Here is a 22,396-nt window from a genome sequence, read left to right as displayed (position 1 = left end):
AGTTTTACAACCCACTTAGAAAGAGTCAGGGGGGAATGTTGAAGAATTCCTTAAAGCGTTTAAGAAATAGGGTAACCACCGGCCATAAATCCATTAAAAAAAAAACCAATTCGCCGCTAGATTCTTCTGTTCTTTGGTTTCAATTAGTTTAAATTTTAGTGCGGACTGTCTCTCTTCGAGTAATAAAATCAGCTTACCAGTTGAATCCACATTCACCATTCTTAGGGGCAACCTGCAGTTTCAGTTAGCATGCAGCTAATCCAGAAAGGAGTTGGCAGGAGGGGTTAATTCCAAGCCCCCCAGAGACTTGCGAACGTCTCTGAGGTCACTGGATCTCCCCTCACCTTTCACTGTCTCTACGGGACAGCTAGGGTCCAACGACCCGTCCAAAAATTCCTTCGGAATAGGGGAATTTCAGGAGTAGCCTGAAACTCCGTCTTCTCACTGCTAAGCCCCGCCTTCTTCCCGGATTTGAGTTTTTCTTATCATCCTTTATGAATGAGATCCCTGGCTCATTATAAATTATTGGCAGTTTTATCGCTGGAGATTTAAATGCTGGAAATTCAGGTATATGGATGGTATCCTATCTACGCTTACTTCAGAATAAGCCCTGCTGAATTTCAGAATGTTTAGAATATTTTGATGAGATATGTTCAAAATATTCAGAATATTTTGAGTAGATATGTTTCTAGGTTGCATAACAGGATTTTATCTGCAAATAAGTTGTGTGGGACTTACTTCTACCTAGAATTATCTGCAAGATGAATCAGAATCATTTTTAAAGTTTTTATAATTTAGACATGCATTCCAGCAAGAGAGCTGACATACTTAACCACATTGCAGACAAACTCTGAATATCTTTCCAGCTAAGGCTCTCTAACCAATATTTTCCTTATTTTACAGAATCCCCTTCACCTGCAGTTGAGTTTAGAACGTTCCCTGAGTTTTGATGCTGATGTCACTTTTTCAATCTTGGCCTTGAACAACTGGTATAATTTTAGTTTGATGGTATGCCAGGAAGAGTGGAACATCACAGATTTTCTCTTCCTTACTCAGCAGAGCTCCAAATTTTATTTGGGATCCATTATAAATATTACAGGAAACCTCACATCAGCCAGCGACCTCTTGACCTATCTGCAGTTTCATCTGGAGAACATTAAGGATACAACTTCAACAGTGGTGATGTTTGGATGTGACATGGAAAGCACAAGGAGGGTTTTTGAGATAACCACACAATTTGGGGTTATGCCACCTGAACTTCATTGGATTCTTGGGGATTCACACAATGTGGAAGAGCTGAGGACAGAAGGTTTGCCCCTAGGTCTTATAGCTCATGGGAAAACAACACAATCTTTTTTTGAAGATTATGTGCAGGATGCAATGGAGCTGGTAGCTAGAGCAGTTGCTTCAGCTACAATTATCCAACCAGAACTGGCATTGATTCCAAGTACAACCAACTGCTTGAGCACAGAGGAAAAGAATCTCACATCAGGCCAGTATTTATCAAAGTAAGAGATCTCTCTTCAATAAATGTTGTAAATATGAATGTCTCATACAAAACTCAAGCATCAAATCAGATTTTTCTCCATGATGATCTATCCCCAACATGTTGCTTCAGGTCTTCCAATGGTGCACTCAAGGCCTCTGTAACTGAGTTCATCCACCTTGCTACTATTGGTTGGCTAGACTCTAACTCCAGAATTCCTACAAGGCACAGAAAATTCAGGGAGTTTAAACTATCCTCAGGTTAATTCCCAGGTTGGGGAAGCTTATCTAAAAAGTGGCTTGGGGATAGATATGATTCAGAGAACGGAAGCAGCAGGTGATTAATTCCTATTCAGCTAATATAAAAATATTTTTATTTTTAATTTGTTTAAAGAAAAAAAGACTCATTTTTAATGAAAAATAATTTCAAAGTGAAATTTATTTCTAATAAACTATAACACTCCTAGGAAAGACCACCACAGTAGAGGGCACAGATTTGAGAAGTCTGATTATTATCATAAGGGCACTTTTTCTGCAGAAGGCAAGTCCATCCATTAAGTATCCTGCTGCCAATGAAAGACACTGAGGGCACAATACCAAAATCTAATAGTCACCTGATTGGAATAGACTGGCCTGCAGCATGTTGCCCTGTCTGTCTCTTCCCTTATAAGCAAGCAACGACAACTGTCCTGTGTTTCATTTTAAGAGTTTTATAATCCATCTTCAAAATTCTGCTATTAGATGGATTAGAACATTGTGATAATAGCAAACTAAGGAGTTGAGACTGCCATGGAGTATGCAGGCTTGTGCAATATAAATTTCCTGTTACAACAGGGCAAGTGAGAAGTTCCTTGTGATTTTGTGGGTGAAAGATATCAGAGGGACACTACCATGTTTCCCTGAAAATAAGACAGGGTCTTATTTTCTTTTAGCCCCTGAAATAAGTGCTTGGCCTTATTTTTGGGAAGGTCTTATTATTTTTGAGGTTCAGGAGGCAGAGAGCATGGTCACCTCATGGCTGCTTCTGTGTTGCAATAATTTCAGAGCGGGCTTATTTTTCAGGGGAGGGCTTATTTTCAGGGAAACGGGGTAGTATCTACAGTATGTTATGATGGGAGGACAATAAACATCTCTGAAGCTTAAAAATTGGTCCTATTCAATTCACAGAGATACGGAATCTCTCCAGGTCCAAACATTCAAATGACTTTTCTTGTGCTGTGTTTTTGTAGCACATACCTTAGAAATCTTGTATTGAGAAAGTTTCTACTGTGTTAATTCCTAATCTTATGATTGCCCTGGTTACAGGGTAAAAAGCATTAGGATTTAGAAACCCCATCTAGTCTGTAAATTATGGCATTTTAATTATGCCATTTGAGTAATTAAAGCCCCATATGCGATTTGACTCACTGCCCATTCTCGTTTTTCTCATTCTTGACTAAACTTTGGGCGATAAAGATAAAGTTACCAAGTTACCAGGCTAATGAGTACAGAACAATTTAATTAACCTAACAGTGAAAAATTATTACTGTGACCCCTTTGAATCGTCAATATTTCAGCCCCCACAAAATTCAAAGAGTAATGAGCTTATGACTATGAATGCAGTACATGCAGTACTTTTGGTCACAGAGCTAAATTGAAATGATACATCAACAACACTCAGTATGAATATGACAAATGCACATCATAAAAACTTCAAATTTTCAGGAAGCCGTGATTAGAAGTAACTCTACCTTATTGCAAACAGTCATTTCATGCTGAAAGGGAATGGGATTGAATTCACTCATACTGTCCCAGCACACAGCTTTCATCCATTCACTGGAACTGTGTGCATAAGTAAGAGAGCCAAGGTGGCGCAGTGATTAAATGCAGCACTGCAGGCTACTTTGGCTGTTTAAATCTCACCGGCTCAGGGTTGACTCAGCCTTCCATCCTTCCGAGGTGGGTAAAATGAGGACCCGGATTGTTGTTGGGGGCAATATGCTGACTCTGTAAACTGCTTAGAGAGGGCTGAAAGCCCTATGAAGTGGTATATAAGTCTAACTGCTATTGCTATTGCTATCCTTGACGTATGACCACAATTGAATCCAAAATTTCTATTGCTGGGATAGTTGTTAAATGAATTTTGCTCCATTTTACAACCTCTCTTGACGTAGTTGTTAAGTGAATCACTGCGGTTCTTAAGTGAGTAACATGATTGTTAAGTGAATCTGGCTTCCTCGTTGACTTTGCTTGTCAGAAGGTCCCAAAAGGTGACTCCAGGATACGGCAAGCATCATAAATATGAATAAGTTGCCAGGTGTCTGAATTTTGATTACATGACTGTGAGGATGCTATAAGAGTTGTAAGTGTGAAAAATGGTCATAAGTCACTTTTTTCACTGCCTTGTAATTTTAAACATTCACTAAATGAACTGTTGTAAGTCAAGGATTACTTTTTGTCTGTGGCTGTTCAGAGACCCTGCAAATGAATGCAGGAATGCAGCCTTTGGGTGCAGAGTGGAAAAATAAATGGGTACCCTCAAACACACTCACCAAAAATAAGAAATAGTGCTAGAAATAGAAAAGAAATGCGAGCAAGTGAAAGAAGAAATCTCATCTTAACAAAGAACATTTCACCAAATTAGATAACCCAAACAATTCAGGAGAAATATGTACATATGCAGAAAGAGAAACATTTACATACATTAAAAATCTGCTAATACACAACAGCAAACAGCATTCATGAATTTAATTGGAATAACATTATGACAAATACAAATAAAGAAGTTGACTTAAAAATGTTATTCAGCGGGAAAGTTTAACCCATTTATCTGTTCTGCTACCTTCAAGTATAAGTAAACTCCCCCTCCCCCACGTCTTAAATTAGCATGAATGACAGCTCCATAGATGGTTACATTCATCTCCATTCAGTCTTTGGGATTTTCCTCTTGTGCAAATGTGTTCAAATGGACCTTGTTTTCTGTTCGTCCTGAAAGAAATCAATAACCCATTGAGAAATCCCCATAAATAAGTCTAGTGGGAGAGAAGGATGTTCTTATATTTTAATTAACATGAAAGGGACAGCTAGAATGTATCTTGCTCTTATAAAAACAAAGCCAAGTCTATATAATATTTTAAAACGATGACTTGTTGGCCAAGCAAATTACTATTTATTAACATTTATCATTTGAAAAATATTTTAAACACAGAGGGCCTCTGCTGTCTATAGCTCAGATGACAAGGCATTTGGGTAAACAGGTTCTACTCCTACTGTTCATCCAAACATACAGTATGTGCAAATGATTTGTTCTCTGGTTTTGAGGATTTATGCATTTTAATTGTATGCCTATACAGAATAGGCAAGCCAAGCTAAGCTAGAACTCTAGGTTTCAGGCTTCCAAATAACATCCAAAAGTAAATCAGAGTCCAAGGCAAAGTATTGCTCAGTTCCAATTTATTAAGAGGGCCATGTTGGCACAACTGGGAAAACCTGAATCTGAAAGCTTCCCGATCCCCCCCCCCAATTGAAAGTTCAAGATATTTCCCCCCACACCCACAAGTCCATCACATGGTCCAATCTCCCACTGCCATGCTGGCAGTTCCACCCATCCAATTCCAGTCTGGTGCAGAGGTGCACAGACAAAGGATGACCTTGGCTTTCTAGAAAGAATTTTGTTATGGTTACATAGTATGTGACTCCCTACAACTCTCCCTCCCATTTTCCCACAATAGAAAATGCATAGCAGAATAATAGAAAGTGTGGCAGGCCAAAGACCCAAAAGAAAAGATGGCTGCAGGCCTGACAGTAGGTGAATATGTTTGGGTGAATCAAGCAAAACATGTTTGTATTTCAGTTTGTTTCTGTGACTAAATCCTGATGAAGTTGTGGTTTTGCCTCAGAAACTTTGTAAATTTCAGCCCTGAATGAATAAAAAAAAATCTATGGCACAAGGTGGACATGTTAAAAAGAAAAATTCCTTTCCATTCCAGGACCTTCAAAATGTATACAGATATCTATAGTTTCCAAACTATGGGACTTTCTTGCCTATTGTGGACTTGAAAAATCTTACAACATAGTCCTCTCATTGTGCTATGGGAACTGCAAAGAAGTATCTGAACTGGCCTCACTTTTGAAGAAAAAGCATAAATGTGTTAAGGGGGGGGGGAACAATCCCAGCTCCAAAAGATGATAAAAGGTTCTGTCCTCTGAATATCTGCTCATAACTTCTTACTTTTGTCCTATAGGTTTTTAGCCAACACTACGTTCCATGGGCTCAGTGGCCACATTAAGGTAAAAGGTTCTTCCATCATTAGTTCAGAAAACAAATTCTTCATTTGGAATCTGCAACATGACCCTGTTGGGAACCCAATGTGGACTCGCTTGGGGAGTTGGCAAGAAGGCAAGGTTGTCATGGATTATGGGATCTGGCCAGAGCAGGCTCAGAGGCACAAGAATCACAACCAGCATCCAACTAGGCTACATCTGAGGGTGGTGACACTCATTGAACATCCCTTTGTATTCACAAGGACTGTGGATGATGAAGGATTGTGTCCTGCAGGACAATTCTGCCTGGATCCCTTGACCAAAGATTCAGCCATTCTGGATGCTCTTTTTGAAAGCCTCCAAGGAGACAATGACACAGTACCCACCAAATTCAAGCAGTGCTGCTATGGCTACTGCATAGATCTTTTGGAAAAGTTGGCTGAAGATATGAACTTTGATTTTGACCTGTATATCGTCGGTGATGGGAAATACGGTGGCTTGAAAAATGGTCAGTGGACAGGACTGGTAGGTGATCTTCTGGCTGGGACAGCCCACATGGCCGTGACATCTTTCAGCATCAACACAGCCCGTAGCCAAGTGATTGATTTCACCAGCCCTTTTTTTTCCACCAGTTTGGGCATCCTGGTGAGGACCAAAGACACAGCAGCTCCTATTGGGGCCTTTATGTGGCCGCTTCACTGGACCATGTGGCTGGGCATCTTTGTAGCTCTACACATCACTGCAATCTTCCTGACTCTGTATGAGTGGAAAAGCCCCTTTGGAATGACCCCAAAGGGAAGAAACAGGGAGAAGGTTTTCTCCTTTTCCTCTGCTTTGAATGTCTGTTATGCCATCTTGTTTGGGAGAACAGCTGCCATCAAACCTCCAAAGTGCTGGACGGGAAGGTTTCTAATGAATCTCTGGGCCATTTTTTGTTTATTTTGTCTCTCCACATACACTGCTAACCTGGCTGCTGTTATGGTGGGAGAAAAAATCTATGAAGAATTGTCTGGAATACATGACCCCAAGGTAAGGAAGGGCTTTTCATTTCATAAAGTCATTATTTTTTTGTATCACAACACAGAAGTGGCAACTAGATTTGGTCTGGTAATATTAGCTATATGGCCTCTCTGCTGAGACTAGTTTCGTGTAGTTGTTAAGGTGCCAGGCTAGAAATAGATTGTGAGTTGTAGTTTCACCTTAATCATAAAACCAGTTGGATGAGGCTTTGGGCTGGGCATTATTTCCCAGAAAGAAAGCAATAAGACGTCATTTTCAATAAAATGTTGCCAAGAAAACTCTATTGAGTCTGACTTGAACATATACACAAAAATCCCACCCGTTAAGGTACTATAGAGGTTAAGGAGGTGGTTCTTCTTTTATATGCATATAATTATGTCGTTTATAATTTATTATATTATAATAATTGACATATAGATGTGTCTTTGTGTACATACATATGTAATATATGAATAATGCTTTTATTAGTGGTGCTATTTATAGAAGCCAGCATGGCTGTAAGGATCACAGTGGTAACCAGTTGTTAGTTAATATTTTACACTGACAAATGAGAGCACAGAATATTGCTGAAAGATTTTTAAACAATGTTTTGGCTTCTATTATAAATAAGGAGACAAAGCATGATTGGGGCAGAAGATCCAGGGAGTGTAAGTTATGATCACCTGGCAAAGCATTTCTAGGTAAAATCCTCCAATCTGGAAGCTGAATGGAAAGAATCTATCGAGATGACAGAATTGTCTTATAGTGATATTTGGGGACCTTTTGAGCTGTGGATCCTGAAGAAGTGGACAATGTGATTTGTGATCTGAACTCCATCATGTCTGAATTGGTTCTATGCTTCCCCTGGCTGAAATCTAGGAGGCTGCTACTCTCCAACATTCAGAAAAGCCTTAAAGACTTGTTATTTCCAACAAGGTTGTGATAAAATGTGCACTTGTAGGGGGAGTAAGAGAGACTTTTGGCTACACAGAGCTTTCCAGAAAGAGGCCCAAATTAAGATATTATGCTGTTCTGCCTGGAAGGGAGAGAGGGGAAGAGGTTCTAGGGAACCACACCCTACAATTTCTCAGGATACGTATATCTAGTAGGCAAAAAAGTTATAGCTTTAGTTTGGCAAGTTTCTGTTAATTGGGCAAGCTTCTGTCCTTCGTTTGTAAGTAAAAGGTTGGACTTGATTGGATCCTGCTGTCTTGTCTCTGGCCATGAGTCTGACACAGGGGATAGTACGAGGCTGGGGCCCAGAAAAGTTCCTTATGGATGTGTGGGAATGTTTTGTGATTGAGGGAATATTCTATGTTGGTCTTGTGTTGTGACTCAGCAGCAGTCTTCTGTGAGTCTTTTCGGGATGCAAGATTGACTATGCAGCTGGGGCTCGTTAGGGGCATCTTCTGGGGATAAAAGGATGGATGGTGCCACACCCTGGTTGCAGGAGTCAACGTTCATTCGTTCATTTCAACATTCATTGATCATCGGTCGTGGTTTATTTGAAAGACACTTGGAGAAGTGATTGGCTTTCTGTAACCCTGATTCAAGGAGACACTTGGAGAAGTGCATTGCTTTGTAAGAGTTTTTGTTTGGTATTCTGTTATCTTGTCAGAGACTTTATTTATGTTTATTTTTGGGCTCACAGCCAGTCTGAGCCGAGAACTGATAAAGTGAGTTCCTTTTACGTTTGTCTGCCTGTCGTCTGTTAACGAGCGGAGAAGGGGGGACAGAACAGTCTTGTATATTTTCTATTGTTTTGTTATTGTTTCTTAGCTGCCCAAGATTATGTTGCCCAAGATAAGTGGCTATATACGTTTTAAAAAATAAATGGAAACTAATAAATAGAATAGCCAGGGATGGTAGTGAGAATTGGATCTTGAATGTAGTCAGTACTTTTTTGAGAGAAAGAGAGAGATTCAAGAAGTCTTAGAGGGGCGTTGGTTTAGCCTCGCCTTAAGGTTTCAGGCTGGACCTGAATTGAACAGAATTGGACAATTGTCATCATATGTGGAAGGTTATGGAGAAACTGGTAGGGCTTCAGCTGTAGAAGACATGGATTAACTGAACCTTGGTAATATGGGTTCAGATCTGGCCATGGAAAAGAAACTCAATTGTTTGCTGTCATGGGTGACCTATGGAAATGCTTGGATGAAGGTTGTATGAATGTTATTGTGCTCCAATTTCTTTCAGCAGCTTTCATTATTGTTGACCACAGTATCTTTCTGAACCACTTGCAAAGGTTGGGAGTTGAAGGTGTGATGTTACAATGGTTGTTATCTGAGTAGGTTGGATGAACATAAGGGGAAAGGAGGAAGAGATCAGGCTCCAAACCGCTTTGGTATGGAGTGCCTCAAAGTTCAATCCTTTTTTCAACATCTATATGAAACTGCTGGAAAAGATCATCTGCTGGTGTGGGGTGATGTGTCTTCAATATGAAGATGGTACCTATCTCTATTCTGGGACAATTGGGAGATGTAGTGTATGGAGTCTGAATAAGGGAAAACAGGATCAGCCACAACCCAAAAAAGGTAGAGTGCTTGTTAATGCAGGGGGTAATTGATTTCAGCAGTGAACCATCTATGGCTCTTGATAGAGTTGTACTCCTCAGAAAAAGCATACTTATATCTGGAGGTCCTCTTAGACTCATGGGTCTGGAGAGCTTTTGTAGAGTTTCAGCTGGTGTACCAACTATACCCTTACTTGAAACACAATGCACTGAAGATTGTTGATCATACCTTTGTTCTCTCTCAATGAGCTCACTGTAATGCACTCTGTAATGCACTCAATGAGCTCACTCTGTAATGCACTGTCCTGGAAGATTAATCAAAAACTTCAAAGGTTCAGAATGGAGTGGCATGCATGCTCAGTGGTCACTGGGACTGCCATGGAGCTGTGCAGTTACAAATAAGTTTCTAAGTGCAGTTCAAAGTGCTGGTCGCTACCTATGAAGCCCTGTATGACATGGATATATTAGGAACACCTTCCACCAATAGTTTCTGACCATCATGAGGTGCCCTGAAGACATTGTCCTCTGTAGCAATGTCTCTCTTCCAGAATGGCTTTCCCATGGAGCATAAATGTCTTCCTCCTTATGACCTCCTGGAAGCAGATGGAAATGAGGTTCTTCCAGAGGGCATTTGGAGATTAATGCACTCGGAGGCATCATTTTCCATAATTCCATGATCTCATTCTTTTCCTTCCAGTTAATTAGCATTCTGATTTTGTATTGCATTTTTATTGTGTAAGTCCTGTAAACTGCCTACAGCCTGGTTGGTTTCAGGTGGTGGGCAAATTTAATGAAACAAAATGGCTGTGTCCTGCTTTGTTCAAGATCCATTGCCAACTCTTAATTTTGCAATGGATTGCAAATAGCATCATTTTTAAGGAGCTGGATCAGTCTGAAATATAGTTACCTCTGCAGCAGTTTCATATTCTTTTGCTGATGACGTAGCCTGACAATATTTCTTTCTCCTTTTTAAAAAAAAGCATTTTCATTTCTTAAGTCAGATGTTTAAAATTGTTTTTGGAATGACTTCTACAGATTTATTCTAATGTGAACTGTTTCTTACCTTCCTCTGTTTCTAGACCAGAAGGGTCTCTTCCTGTGGTGAAATTCAGCAGGTTCTGGAGAACCGGTAGCAGATATTTTGAGTAGTTCGGAGAACCGGCAAATACCTGGCTGGCCCCCAGAGTGGGATGGGAATGGAGATTTTGCAGTATCCTTCCTCTGCCACGCCCACAGAACCAGTAGTAAAAAAAATGAATTTCACCACTGGTCTCTTCCACTCCAGCTGAAGGCAGCAGAAGAGCAATTCCTTACAATACTTAGAAATGTTCCTGTTCTTGGCCAATATAGTGATGAAACAGCAGGAGGAAAATCCAGACCTCTCAAATTATGGGTTTCTTCCCTCCCTGTCCTGATGTATTTAATTAACTGGAAGGCCGGCGGGTGATTGTTGTCCCCTTCTTAATAGGCTATGACAAATTCCCCCTTTCTTCTTTGAACTCTATTAGTGCTTGCTGGCTAAATACGATACATTACTTAGGTGAAGGAACAACATTGATGGGGGCGCGGGAGAGACCCTCCAGCATGTTCTTTCTCCTAGTGGGAAAAATGCCATCTATGGATTTTTTACTCTTTTAGGAGAAGAATGACCAGCAGCTGGATAGAAGCCATGAACTTTGCAGGCCACTCACCATCTCTCAGTTGCAACTGGGCAGCAAACTATGGAGCATCTGTGGAGTAGCCTTTTGCTATTTTTTTAATAAATGTTAATCCAATTCAGATTGATAAAGTATAATTCAAACATTAACATAATCTGTTGAATATTTCTCATCCATGGCATTAAAAAATGCTGAAAAGGGTAACTTGCCTGCTAATACAATCTGGCCCTCCTGGCTGCATCTTTTATAGAGCCCTCTCCAAGGAAAATTGTCTGTTGCCCTTAGCCACTGAGAAAAGTAGCTCACTTCTACCAAGTTTCCCAGGGTCTTATTTTCTTTTGACCTCCGAAATAAATGCTTGGCCTTATTTTCGGGGGGGGGGGGTATTATTTTTGAGGTGCAGGAGGCGGCAAGCATGGTCACCTCATGGCTCCTGCTGTGTTGCAATATTTTTGGGAGAGGGCTTATTTTAGCACATGCACTCAAAAGCCCGATTTTCTGGGGAGGTCTCATTTTCAGGGAAACAGGGTAGTGGGGAAGCGAAACTATAGGAATGAGAAGCAGAAGCGAAGGAGAGAATGCAGAGTGAAGGCTGGGTGAAGAAGCATGGCAAGACCAGGCACAAAGGCAAGGGGCCAGGCGCAGTCACGCAGGCCGGTTGGCCAGGTAGGGTGAAGCAGACAAGCTTCAGCTGTTGCTAGAAGAGTGAAGCATGTGCATGTGTGCCCGCTGGTATGGACAGTCCCTTGCATTTTCCAGGACATCCCTGTGGGTTAGATTCAACCGCTTTGCGGGTTTGATGGCAGGGTGGGGCCAGCCAGCAATTTAACAACCGGTTCAGCTGAAGTGGTGCGAACTGGTTGAATCCCACCACTGAGTCTAGGGCATGTTTATATAGGATTAAAATATCTGGCTGAAATCATAGGCAATTAATGGATGCATTAAACAAACACAAGGCCCTCCAGTTCCTCCCTATCATCTAATGGTGGTCCAGATTTTTAGAGCCAGGTTTTGCAGCTCTATTCTTCACTAGCATCTCACCTCCTGAGACACTGGGTGTCAACTCTCATGATTCCCCCAAGCTTGTATGGAGTCATACTACTTGAGAGGGATTGGGGTTGTAATGCAGCATACCTGAAGAGCATCAGAACAGAGAGGGTTTAACAAGCAAACATTTAGTGTATGTAAGAGATTAGTTTCTATGCTGGATTTCCTATTCCAGAATTACAAGTGTTTCATTTCCTTTCTCTTCTCTAGCTTTACTTGTATGTTTTAGGGCTGATTTTATCTTAAGGGACAGTTCAAATAGTACATTAGGAGGCAGAATATGGAGTTGAATTCAAATTCAGAAACTGAATAGCTTGACCAAGCTGAGTTTCAGCCTGCATCATAGGAATTAGCAGAAGCCAATGCGGAAAGAAAGTTTCATCAGCTGTTCTATAGATTGAGCTAAACCAATGTTTCTCAACCTCAGGAACTTTAGGATGTGTGGAATTTAGCTCCTCAAAATTCCTCAAAGAGCAGGTATCTATTTGAAAGAAAGGCTTAGCATGACTTAATCAAGTGGTCAAGGTGATACTCAAGGCTATGGGTGGGGAATTGCTTTTGTGGCTGGATCTTTGGGTGAAAGAGTTTGGGAATCTCCTCATATGCTGCTGCTGGGTTACCTTGACATTGGGTCAGGGGTTGCATCCTACCAGTTTAACAACCAGTTCGCTGCACGCATGTGAGCAGTTTACAGAAAACTCACCTTAGGCATTATTCCTAGCAAGGGAAACAGCTGAGGCAGAGCAATCCATTCTGGTTTGCTGATCAGCTCGGCTTTGGAGAAGGAAATATAGGGAGTATAGCGCAGGGGTGGGCAGGCGGGCCCACTTCAAATCGGAGCGAATTGGTTTGCTCCCAGCTGATAGTTGGAGCTACCGGTTCGCCCGAACCAGTCTGAACCAGTAGAATCTCACCTCTGCACTAGGGGGCTGGAAATGTGAGTTGTGATTTTCCTGAATTTCAGTTGTGTTGCTCCAGACTCTTTTGAAAGCAAGAATTCCTGTTTTCTATGCACAAAGTTTTAAGTGGTAGGCTTTAAAGGCTTTGCATTTCTTACCGGAAACTGGCTGTATATGGACCTGACAGCATATAGCAAAACGAAAGGATTCAAGATAGTTAGAGGTAGTCGTAGGATTAGAAAAAAAAAGCTTCTCCAAATATCTTTGGAAATGTTCTGCTGATGAAAGTTAGTGGTCTATTATCTCTTTCTCCAAGCAGAGAAAGGATGGGGCAATTTCGTAGCTATTCTGCATGTTGAATTAACATCCAAGCATTGATAAAGACAGGTGCAAGCTGCAAAAAGAAAATGTTTTACCCAAAGCGAGCAATATTTGGGGGATTCCCAGAAAGATAAAAACACAATCTTCTTTTGCACGCCAACCTGTTTCACTGCTGTTGCTGTATGTGTTTTCCATCACATCAGACTCATTTCTAAATTATGTTGGTTCATAAAAGAAATAATCCCGATTGTTAATCAGATGGTGAGGCAGGGAAGGAGAGAGAGCGTGCACAGATACTTTCATATTTACACCATGTAAGCTTGGTGATCTGATCGCTTTCCCAACATTAGGTCTCTTTTATTTTGCCCCTGGCAATATGCACGGTTTGATATAGGAATAAAAAAAGGCATCACCTCTTCTGTGCTCAGGACATTTCCTTTGAAATAACTTGATGTATTCCACCAAATCAGAATCTCTCATTATACAAGGGGGCATAATTGCTCACTGATTTTCATTCTGGAAGCATCTCCCATCTCAAAAACCAAAGAGAAAAGGTAACACCTCTGGGAGTGGTGCATTGAGAAGAGATTACTTACATTTGATAAGGCAATTACAGTTATTAGCATATTATGGAAAACTGAATGCAAACATGAATATATTTGGAATAGAGGCAGAGAACATACATAGGGTAGGAAGTGTTGTACAGTACAGAATATAATGAAGATTTATTTCCACTGGTTATCTAAAAATGTTTTGTAGGTAAATAAAAGACCCAATAATACTTAGAGGGAAATTTTTAGGTATTGTAGATCACATGAGTGCTTCCTATGCCACCTTAAGTATGAGAATAGAGCCGAGGTGGCACAGTGGTTAAATGCAGCACTGCAGGCTACTTCAGCTGACTGCAGTTCTGCAGTTCGGCTGTTCAAATCTCACCAGCTCAGGGTTGACTCAGCCTTCCATTCTTCCGAGGTGGGTAAAATGAGGATTGTTGTTGGGGGCAATATGCTGACTCTGTAAACCGCTTAGAGAGGGCTGAAAGCCCTATGAAGCGGTATATAAGTCTAACTGCTATTGCTATTGCTATTGCTAGAATAGTGGTGGTGAAAAGTAGCAATATCATTCCACTTATTCATGAGATGTAAGGTTCCTACATTGCCAATGAAATATAGGGATTTGTCACTGCAAAAATGCCAAAGCTTGTAGGAATTCAGCCTGCACTATTGACAATCATCTGTGGTGCCAATAGTTTTTTCAGTATCTTTTTTATTTGATCTTGCAACGTTGAATGTATTCGACTTTTCTTCAAAATGGGGTCCTGTCTGAAGGCTTTTTCACATGTCTATCCATTTCATCAGGGAAGAGAATTACAATTTGTATTTTTGGTTTGTTGACTTTATTATATAATTGAGGTAACACAAATATTGAGCCAATTTGGGGGTACAATTTAGAATCAGGAAGCAAACCAGAGACCTCTCCCCACCTGCAAATGACAGTTGATAGGATGGAGAATGGGGAGATAGTCATAATATAATGCAATCCTTGTGCTTATTATCACAAAATGGTGGAGAAGAAGTGTTTCCCTACCCATTTCAGTGAAATCACTCCTTGGCCTTCTATGATTGACAGGAAGCAATGAAAAGTGTGTTTGTTTGTTTGTTTGTTTGTTTGTTTGTTGGATTTATATGCCACCCTTCTCCCAAAGGACTCAGGGTGGCATACAACATATTACAAAATTTAAAAAGGAAATTAAATAAAGTATCCAAAAACAAACCCAATTAATATTAACAATAAAATTTTAAAAATTAGATTAAAATTAGCAATTAAATTAATCATTTATTTTATTCCATTCAGGCCAGGCTGGCTTGCTGAAAAAGCCAACTTTTTAGGGCACGTGAGAAGGAGGTCGGGGATTATACGAAGCTCCCGGGGCAGCTCATTCTAGAGGGAAGGTGCTCCCACAGAGAAGGCTCTCCCCCTGGGGGTCACTAGCCGACACTGTCTGGCCGACGGCATCCTGAGAAGGCCAACTCTGTGGGATTGCACTGGACGGTGGGAGGCTACTGGTGGCAGTAGATGGTCTTGCAGGTACCCTAAGCCATGGAGCACTTTAAAGGTCATAATTAGTACCTTGAATCGCACCCGGAAAACAACCGGCAACTAGTGCAGGCTGCCTAAAAGGGGTGTAACATGGGAGCACCTAGGTACCCCCATGATAACCTGTGCGGCCGCATTCTGGACCAGCTGAAGCCTCTGGGTGCTCTTCAAGGGTAGCCTCATGTAGAGAGCGTTGCAGTAGTCCAGGCGAGAAAGGACGAGAGCATGAGTGACTGTGCACAGAGCATTCCGATCCAAGAAGGGGCGCAACTGACGTACCAGGCGAACCTGGTAAAAGATCCCCCTGGTCACGGCTGTCAGGTGTTCTTCTAAACTAAGCCGCGTATCCAGGAGAACTCCCATATTGCAGGCCCTCTTTGAGAGGGGTAAAATTTCTCCCCCTGTCATCAAAGATGGAACAAGATGCACAAATCGAGATGATGGAAACCACAGCCACTCAGTCTTGGAGGGATTGAGTAAATGAGCTGAATGCTGATCCAAAGTTGTTTAGGAAACAAACATAGATTATTTTATCGCCATTCGTCTATAACAGCGATGGTGAACCTTTTTTGGCTTGCATGCCATAAGTGGGGGGAGCGCAGGGGGGGTCGTGTGCGGGCGTGCCACACCTATAATGCAATGTGCGACACCCCTCCCCCCAGTGTGCATGCATGCACTACTGGTGCTTCCCCCCATTTTTGCACGCTTTTTTCACCTTCCCCTGGCTCCAGAGGCTTTATAGGAGCCTGGGGAGGGTGAAAACAGCCTCCCCCACCCCCCGGAAGCCTTCCGGAGGTTTCAGGGACCTTTAGGAGGCTTTCCTGAAGCCTCCGGAGCAGTCAAAACGACCCTCTGAGCAAACTGTCACTTCCGGTTTGCTTGGAATGTCGCTATGAGTGCTCCAAAGGCTTCAGGGACCTTCAGGAGGCTTCCATAAAGCCTCTGTAGCACTTAAAACGACACTCCGAGCAAACTGAAAGTCCGTTCCCGAACTTCCAGTTTGCCCATAGGGCCGGTCTTTTGCGCTCAGGAGGCTTCAGGGAAGCTCTTGAAGCCTCCGGAGGGCCTCTGGGGGGCAGGGGGCTCTTTTTGCCCTCCCCAGGCTCCTTATAAAGCCTCTGGAGCCTGGGGAAGGTGAAAAATGGCTTTAAAAAGGGTAAACTCAGCTGGCCCACTTGCGTATGCTGCCCTGCCCTGACAAATGGCTCCACGTGCCACCTGTGGCGCGTGTGCTATAAGTTCGCCATCCAGGGTCTATAAGGTGATACATTTTAATGAGAACTCTGTTGTGCAAATTGGATTGTCCTGTCATTTTTCTTCCAGTTCAGGATCTTTTACAGTGTGAAAATTATAGTATGGCATGCTAATACATAATGATTACAGTGTGAATGTTCCTTTTGACAGTGAAACCCCCGGAGTGACTTTGAACTGTCACCATTGGTCAATACAACCTTCCTTTCAGGACTGCTGTGTGACTATAAAATAAGAGAAGACACGATTGTGTGCCACCTTGAGCACCTAGAGAGAAATCATGGTATAAATGCAATAATAAATGCAGAGAAGATAAATTCATGCTTTAAAATGTGGGTTAGGAGAGAAGAGTCCCCAAACCTGGAAGCTTACTGAATTAGTTCCCCTTGTGAAATGTATTTTTTATTTTTATTTAGAGAGAGTTTTATTATCCCAGTTTTATTTAGAGAGAGAGAAAGCGCACACGCAGGTGTGAATAAACATGAGTGTCTATATCATATGTAGATATGGGACAGGAAAAGAAATCTTGGCAAATTTGCATTCTAGAGTAGTAAGAGGAGATATTATGAAACAGCATCTTTAATGTGAAATCAGGCTAGAGAATGTAGCCACCAAATTTACTGAAAGTACCATGTTTCCCTGAAAATAAGATAGGGTCTTATTTTTGGGGAGGTCTTATTATTTTTGAGGTGCAGGAGGAGGTGAGCGTGGTTACCTCATAGCTGCTGCTGTGTTGCAATATTTTCAGGGAGGGCTTATTTATGGGGGTGGGCTTATTTTAGCACATGCACTCAAAAGCCCAATTGGGCTTATTATCCAGGGAGGTCTTATTTTCGAGGAAACAGGGTGCATTCGTTACGTTCGTGTTTTCAACTTGTCTCTTGCCAGGCAAAACCCACCTTAAATATCCTACATTTCTGTTCTGTTCATTTTAATGAATGCTAACCTTTTCATGATACTCAACAAGGATAATATGTGGGTGGCAGATGGCAGGTATGATAAAGTCCCCCATGAACTTTCAAGTGAAGGAGCAGTCTGTGCTGAGATATTAAAAACGACTTTCTGACCTAGAAAGCTTAAAAACAAAACCTGTCTTTGTCCAAGGTTGCTGTGGCTATGTTGGTACCTAAAAAAATTAAAAGGCAAAAAAACAGATGGTAACAGGGAACCTTCCCTTCTTGACAAAGTGCATAAGAAGAAAGGATGCTGAGTAGTTAAGGAACTCATTAGAGCTCTTCAACAAAAACATGTCTCAATCCTAGCCATGCTGGCTATGCTTAGGGAAAGCGGGAATCCTGGAGAACTAACATCCAAAGCTCCAAAATAGCATTCATATTACATAGAGAAGTCCCTGCAGGTTTTTTGGCAAAGTTTTTCAGAAGTAATGGGCCCTTCTTCCAGAGGTGGGGTTCACGTACCTTCCCTACCAGTTTGCAAATGTGAGCCCGCTCACAGTTTTTACTTTCAATTTAAAATTACAGTATAGTCAAGAAATTTCTTGGTGAAGAATTTTGCAACATCAAGAGTCTACAAGGAAACCATTTTATTGGGGCAATTTTTCCATCAACCCTAAAAATTAAACTTCAAATTATTAAGTATTTTAGGGAATTACTACAGAGGGAAGACTGGTAACAGTACTGCAATGTCACGTTATTGAAATCTCCTGCAATATCTCATAATTCTGGGAAAGAGAATTAATTTCTTGCATCTATGATTTTTATGAAGATGTCCTAAAAATGTCAGCATTTTACTGAAAATTTCATAATGCAAACTCATTCTTTTTAAATTTTAAAAAAATGTGATAACTTCTATGCTACACCCGAGTGACTCCATCACATTGGGAGCATGTAATTGCACCTCCATTCTATTCTCAAAGACCCTACAAAAGAGTCAATTCTTCACTGCTTTTCCAAACCTTAAAAAGGGACAGGCCTATCCCTATTTCCAGGGTAAATTGTTTCAGCAGAACAGAGGCCATGACCAAGAAAGCTCATCTCTGGATTGCCTTGGGTCAACATTCCCTTGGAGGTAGGACCTGTAGCCCATATCTTATGGGCATTTTAGCCTTAGATCTCATTTCAAATCTTCATTCGGCCTTTGAGAGCCAATGCGATTTAATGGTTGAAGTCCTAGATCACAGCTACGGAGACTAAGATCCAAGTTTACTTTCAGCCTTGGAGATTTGATCAGTCATTTACCTTCAAGTTCACCAGCCTGGAGTTGGTGCCTCTGTGAGCTCCTGAAGAAAAAGTGACATATAAATCAAATAAATACATGCATCCTATGTAAGTGAGATAGCTTTCATTAAGTCATGCCCCTCCAGTTGTAAAATGATAATTTTCCGTATTCCTCTGTATGACTAATAAGAAGACATCAGGCTAGGAAAAGATTTGAAACGAATACTTTCTATTGGGCTTCTTAAAAGGGTGTATTTTGGCAATTAGATGGTAAGTGAACAAAAACTATAGCGGTAACAAAAAAAGGCAATCTAAATTCAGGTAAGGCTCTAAAGCAATGAAGGATGGTAAATGAGTTCAAGATTAACATTCTGGAGAATCAAAATGGACACAAACACCAATTAAGACTATTATCTGTCACTGTTGTTTGGGAAGTGATTTTAGACAAGATTGGTAGCTCAATTTCCAGAATCAAGAAACTTATTTCATTAGGAGCACATCACTAGGATGTGTAGCAGCATTCTTAAGTTAATCAGGTGAAACATTTTGTACCAGAAGAGCTACTTGCAAATTCCACAGTAGTGATACTAGCAAATCAAGCATTAGTAGAGGAAAAGTTTACATTTATTCATGGTACAAGAAACAAACTAATTTTCAATTCAGAAAATTGTGGGTGCATTATCTAAGAGAAATACTACATGGTATTGATCAGTCAGGAGTGCTGATTTACTACCAGCTTATCAGATACTTAGGAGCTTAGAACTTGGCACCACAGGAAACAACAGCCAATCACCAGCCATCAATACACCAATCAACCAATAGGAAGGCACCATAAATAAGATGTATAAATGTAAAGATAAAGGTTCCCCTCACACATATGGGCTAGTCGTTCCCAACTCTAGGGATCAGTGCTCATCTCCGTTTCAAAGCCTAAGAGACAGCGCTGTCCGAAGATGCCTCCGTCGTCATGTGGCCAGCATGACTAAATGCAGAAGGTGCACAGAACACTGTTGCCTTCCACCAAAGGTGGCCCCTATTTTTCTACTTGCATTTTTTACATATTTTCGAACTGCTAGGTTGACAGAAGCTGGGACAAGTAACGGGAACTCACTCCATTATGCGGCGCTAGGGATTCGAACTGCCGACCTTTCTGATTGACAAGCTCAGTGTCTTAGCCACTGAGCCATAGCCCAAAGAACACATTCTGGTAGAGAGATATTCCCTGAGGATGGGCTCCAGGACAAGACCAAATGCTCAGAAGAGTAAACATCTCGTTTTGACCGACCCTAACTGGATCTTGCATGAATAGAATATAATTAAGAAGTAGGGTTTTTTTTTCTACAGACTAAATTAGGTACATGTTGAATATATCTTTACGTCAAATGTGAAAATAGTATTGGTTAGAGGGAGGTTGATGATAATTACTGAAAATGTGATGGTGGCAAATTTTTCTTCCCTTGCTGTATTTCTCAAAATAGCTCACCTTTCAAGTTGGCATTTGCTAAGAAAAGATATCTTCTATGGATGTCAATATTAATATTTATCAACTTCACCAGCTCCAAGCAGTGCACTTAAAAATACTTGCTAGAAATACTGGCATGTTAAATGCAAAGATTCATTTGAAATCCACTTAATTTGGCCTCAAATTCGTAGCCGTGAAATAAATAGTGCAGCTGAACATCTGGCTCACTGTTGTGGAGCAGCATAACAGACTAGGTGGGACTTGAACCAGCAAGAGTGCTACTTATAATACTCCCAAATATATCCACTTAAAAGTATGACTTGACAGTGGCTAAAAAATAAATTTCAGCAGTGTCACGAAGAAACAGAGATTATTACGGGCATTTTTAGTTGATTTATAGAAGAAGGGCTGGATTTATTCTCTAAGAATGTATGCAACTCCACATAACCTCTGATGTATAGAAATGAGTAGCAGTGCTCTTTTTTTTTCTAGCAGGCAGCATAGGCATAATAATTTCTACAGATCATTAGATTGCAATAAAAATTCAAAAATGGATAATTCCACACTGACTCTTAAAGCTACACACTGCAGGCGAACCTCCCAAAAATCTTAGGGCTATGGCATTGATAATAACCAATCACTGAAGAACACTACATGAAAATATTTTCTAAAATCTCCAGGAATTGAGCTTGATCTAAAGATTTTTTTCTACTTTTTTCCATTTGCACAGATATACCAAATACATGTAGTGGAATTCAGGTCGGGGTCATAGAACTGGCAGAGACCCAGGCCTGACATGCCCCCGAACCGCTTCCCACACTGCTGCTTGGGTGCCACCATTTTGAATTTTAGTGACTGCGTGTGTGTAGTTCACTGTAAGTTGTTATGCACATGTGCGCAGAACAATTTACATTGAACAGCACACATGCATATGCGCAAAGCGCACACATTATACATGGGTTGTGAACCAGCAGTAACACTGGCAGCAACTCCCCCCCCCCATACAAAGCATACCCTCAAAAACATAAATTACAAAGATGAAAGATATAAACAGATATAATATTTCTTTTTGCATTCCAATGGATCATCTTGAAGTACTTGCAGTCCCTTTTGGGACTGAGTGAGGAATAAAAGATAAATCATCTTATTAAACAAGAAGAGGGGTACAGTAAAAGTGGATTCAAAAAACAAAGGGATTTTTTGTGTGTGTCTGCTTTCAATCTCCATTATATCACACACACACACACACACACACACAGAGTGAGAGAGAGAGAGAGAGAGAGAGAGAGAGAGAGAGAGAGAGAGAGAGAGAGAGAGAGAGAGAGAGAGAGAGAGAGATGACATGACATAGGGTAGTTCACATTTGGAAAATGAAACATTCAACCTCTCTCTTATAATTATCAAAGGTCCATGGCTGTCTGGATCACAGTCTTGACAATAAAAAATATGATTTTTCGTAAGTATTTTGGCTAGCATGCAAATTGCCTCACACGATGGGTAAAGTGCCTTAATTAAAAATCCACAGCCTGAGCCCTTGCAAAACAATATATTTAAAAGTGAAACAGATTAATGCTATAAATCCCTTCAAAGGTTATGAAATTGGCTACATCAGTTTGTTAAATGGGCTAGGAGTGATCAAGGACAAGGGGATAATGAAAGGCAGGAAGTACCAGTGATTTCTCTCTTCCCTCCAGGACAGGAGAGCAAAATGTTGGTTCTATTTTTTTCCCCAGAATTAAAATCTACATAAAATATTCAGCAATTAAGAAATTGTGGCTTAAATTGGACTAATAAATGATCTGAGCAGCAACTCTTGACGATATAGAGCTGTGCATGAAATGGAAGACATGCTGTGCTCCATATGTGGAGCAAACATATTGTGCTCAGTGAGTCCAGCCACTCCATTCTGGTCTGGCCAGTTTTCAGACAGAGTAAGATCTGCTGCTGTCTGTCCATCCCAAGTCCCATCATTTCAGAATCTGGGGGGAAGAGTGGGAATCTTGACATTCCAAATATACGAAACAGCAAGATTTTATGGCATATATGGCATATTTGAATGGTGGGGTTTTTTTTTCATTCAAAGCACTATACTTTCAGATTCCATCCAAAAGTAGGCTACTCCTGCTCTATATTCTGAAAGAGTACAAAAACTGGGATTTTGCTCCATACATAGATTGTTATGCCTACAACTGTAATATTAACAACTACTTCTTCTTCTTGTGCCATATCCATCATCAAACGTTGAT

The 22,396-nt window shown here is 40.9% G+C and overlaps 1 protein-coding gene across 1 annotated transcript in view; it reads left to right on the top strand.

Annotated features, from left to right (window-relative positions):
- Window positions 1-22,396, top strand: part of GRIN3A (glutamate ionotropic receptor NMDA type subunit 3A) — a 142,289-nt gene that overhangs the window by 85,015 nt on the left and 34,878 nt on the right. The window contains exons 2-3 of the mRNA XM_014056633.2: window positions 904-1,508; window positions 5,709-6,756. Of these exons, the coding sequence (XP_013912108.2) occupies window positions 904-1,508; window positions 5,709-6,756 (1,653 nt within the window). The remainder of the gene's footprint in view (window positions 1-903; window positions 1,509-5,708; window positions 6,757-22,396) is intronic.

This window comes from Thamnophis sirtalis, unplaced genomic scaffold (genome assembly GCF_051295495.1).
Source record: "Thamnophis sirtalis isolate CommonGarterSnake01/CBP01778 unplaced genomic scaffold, rThaSir2_p1.2 scaffold_5, whole genome shotgun sequence".
In the NCBI taxonomy this organism is placed as follows: Eukaryota; Metazoa; Chordata; class Lepidosauria; order Squamata; family Natricidae; genus Thamnophis; species Thamnophis sirtalis.
Note: the sequence above shows the minus strand (reverse complement) of the source record. Positions and strands in the feature narration are given on the sequence as shown.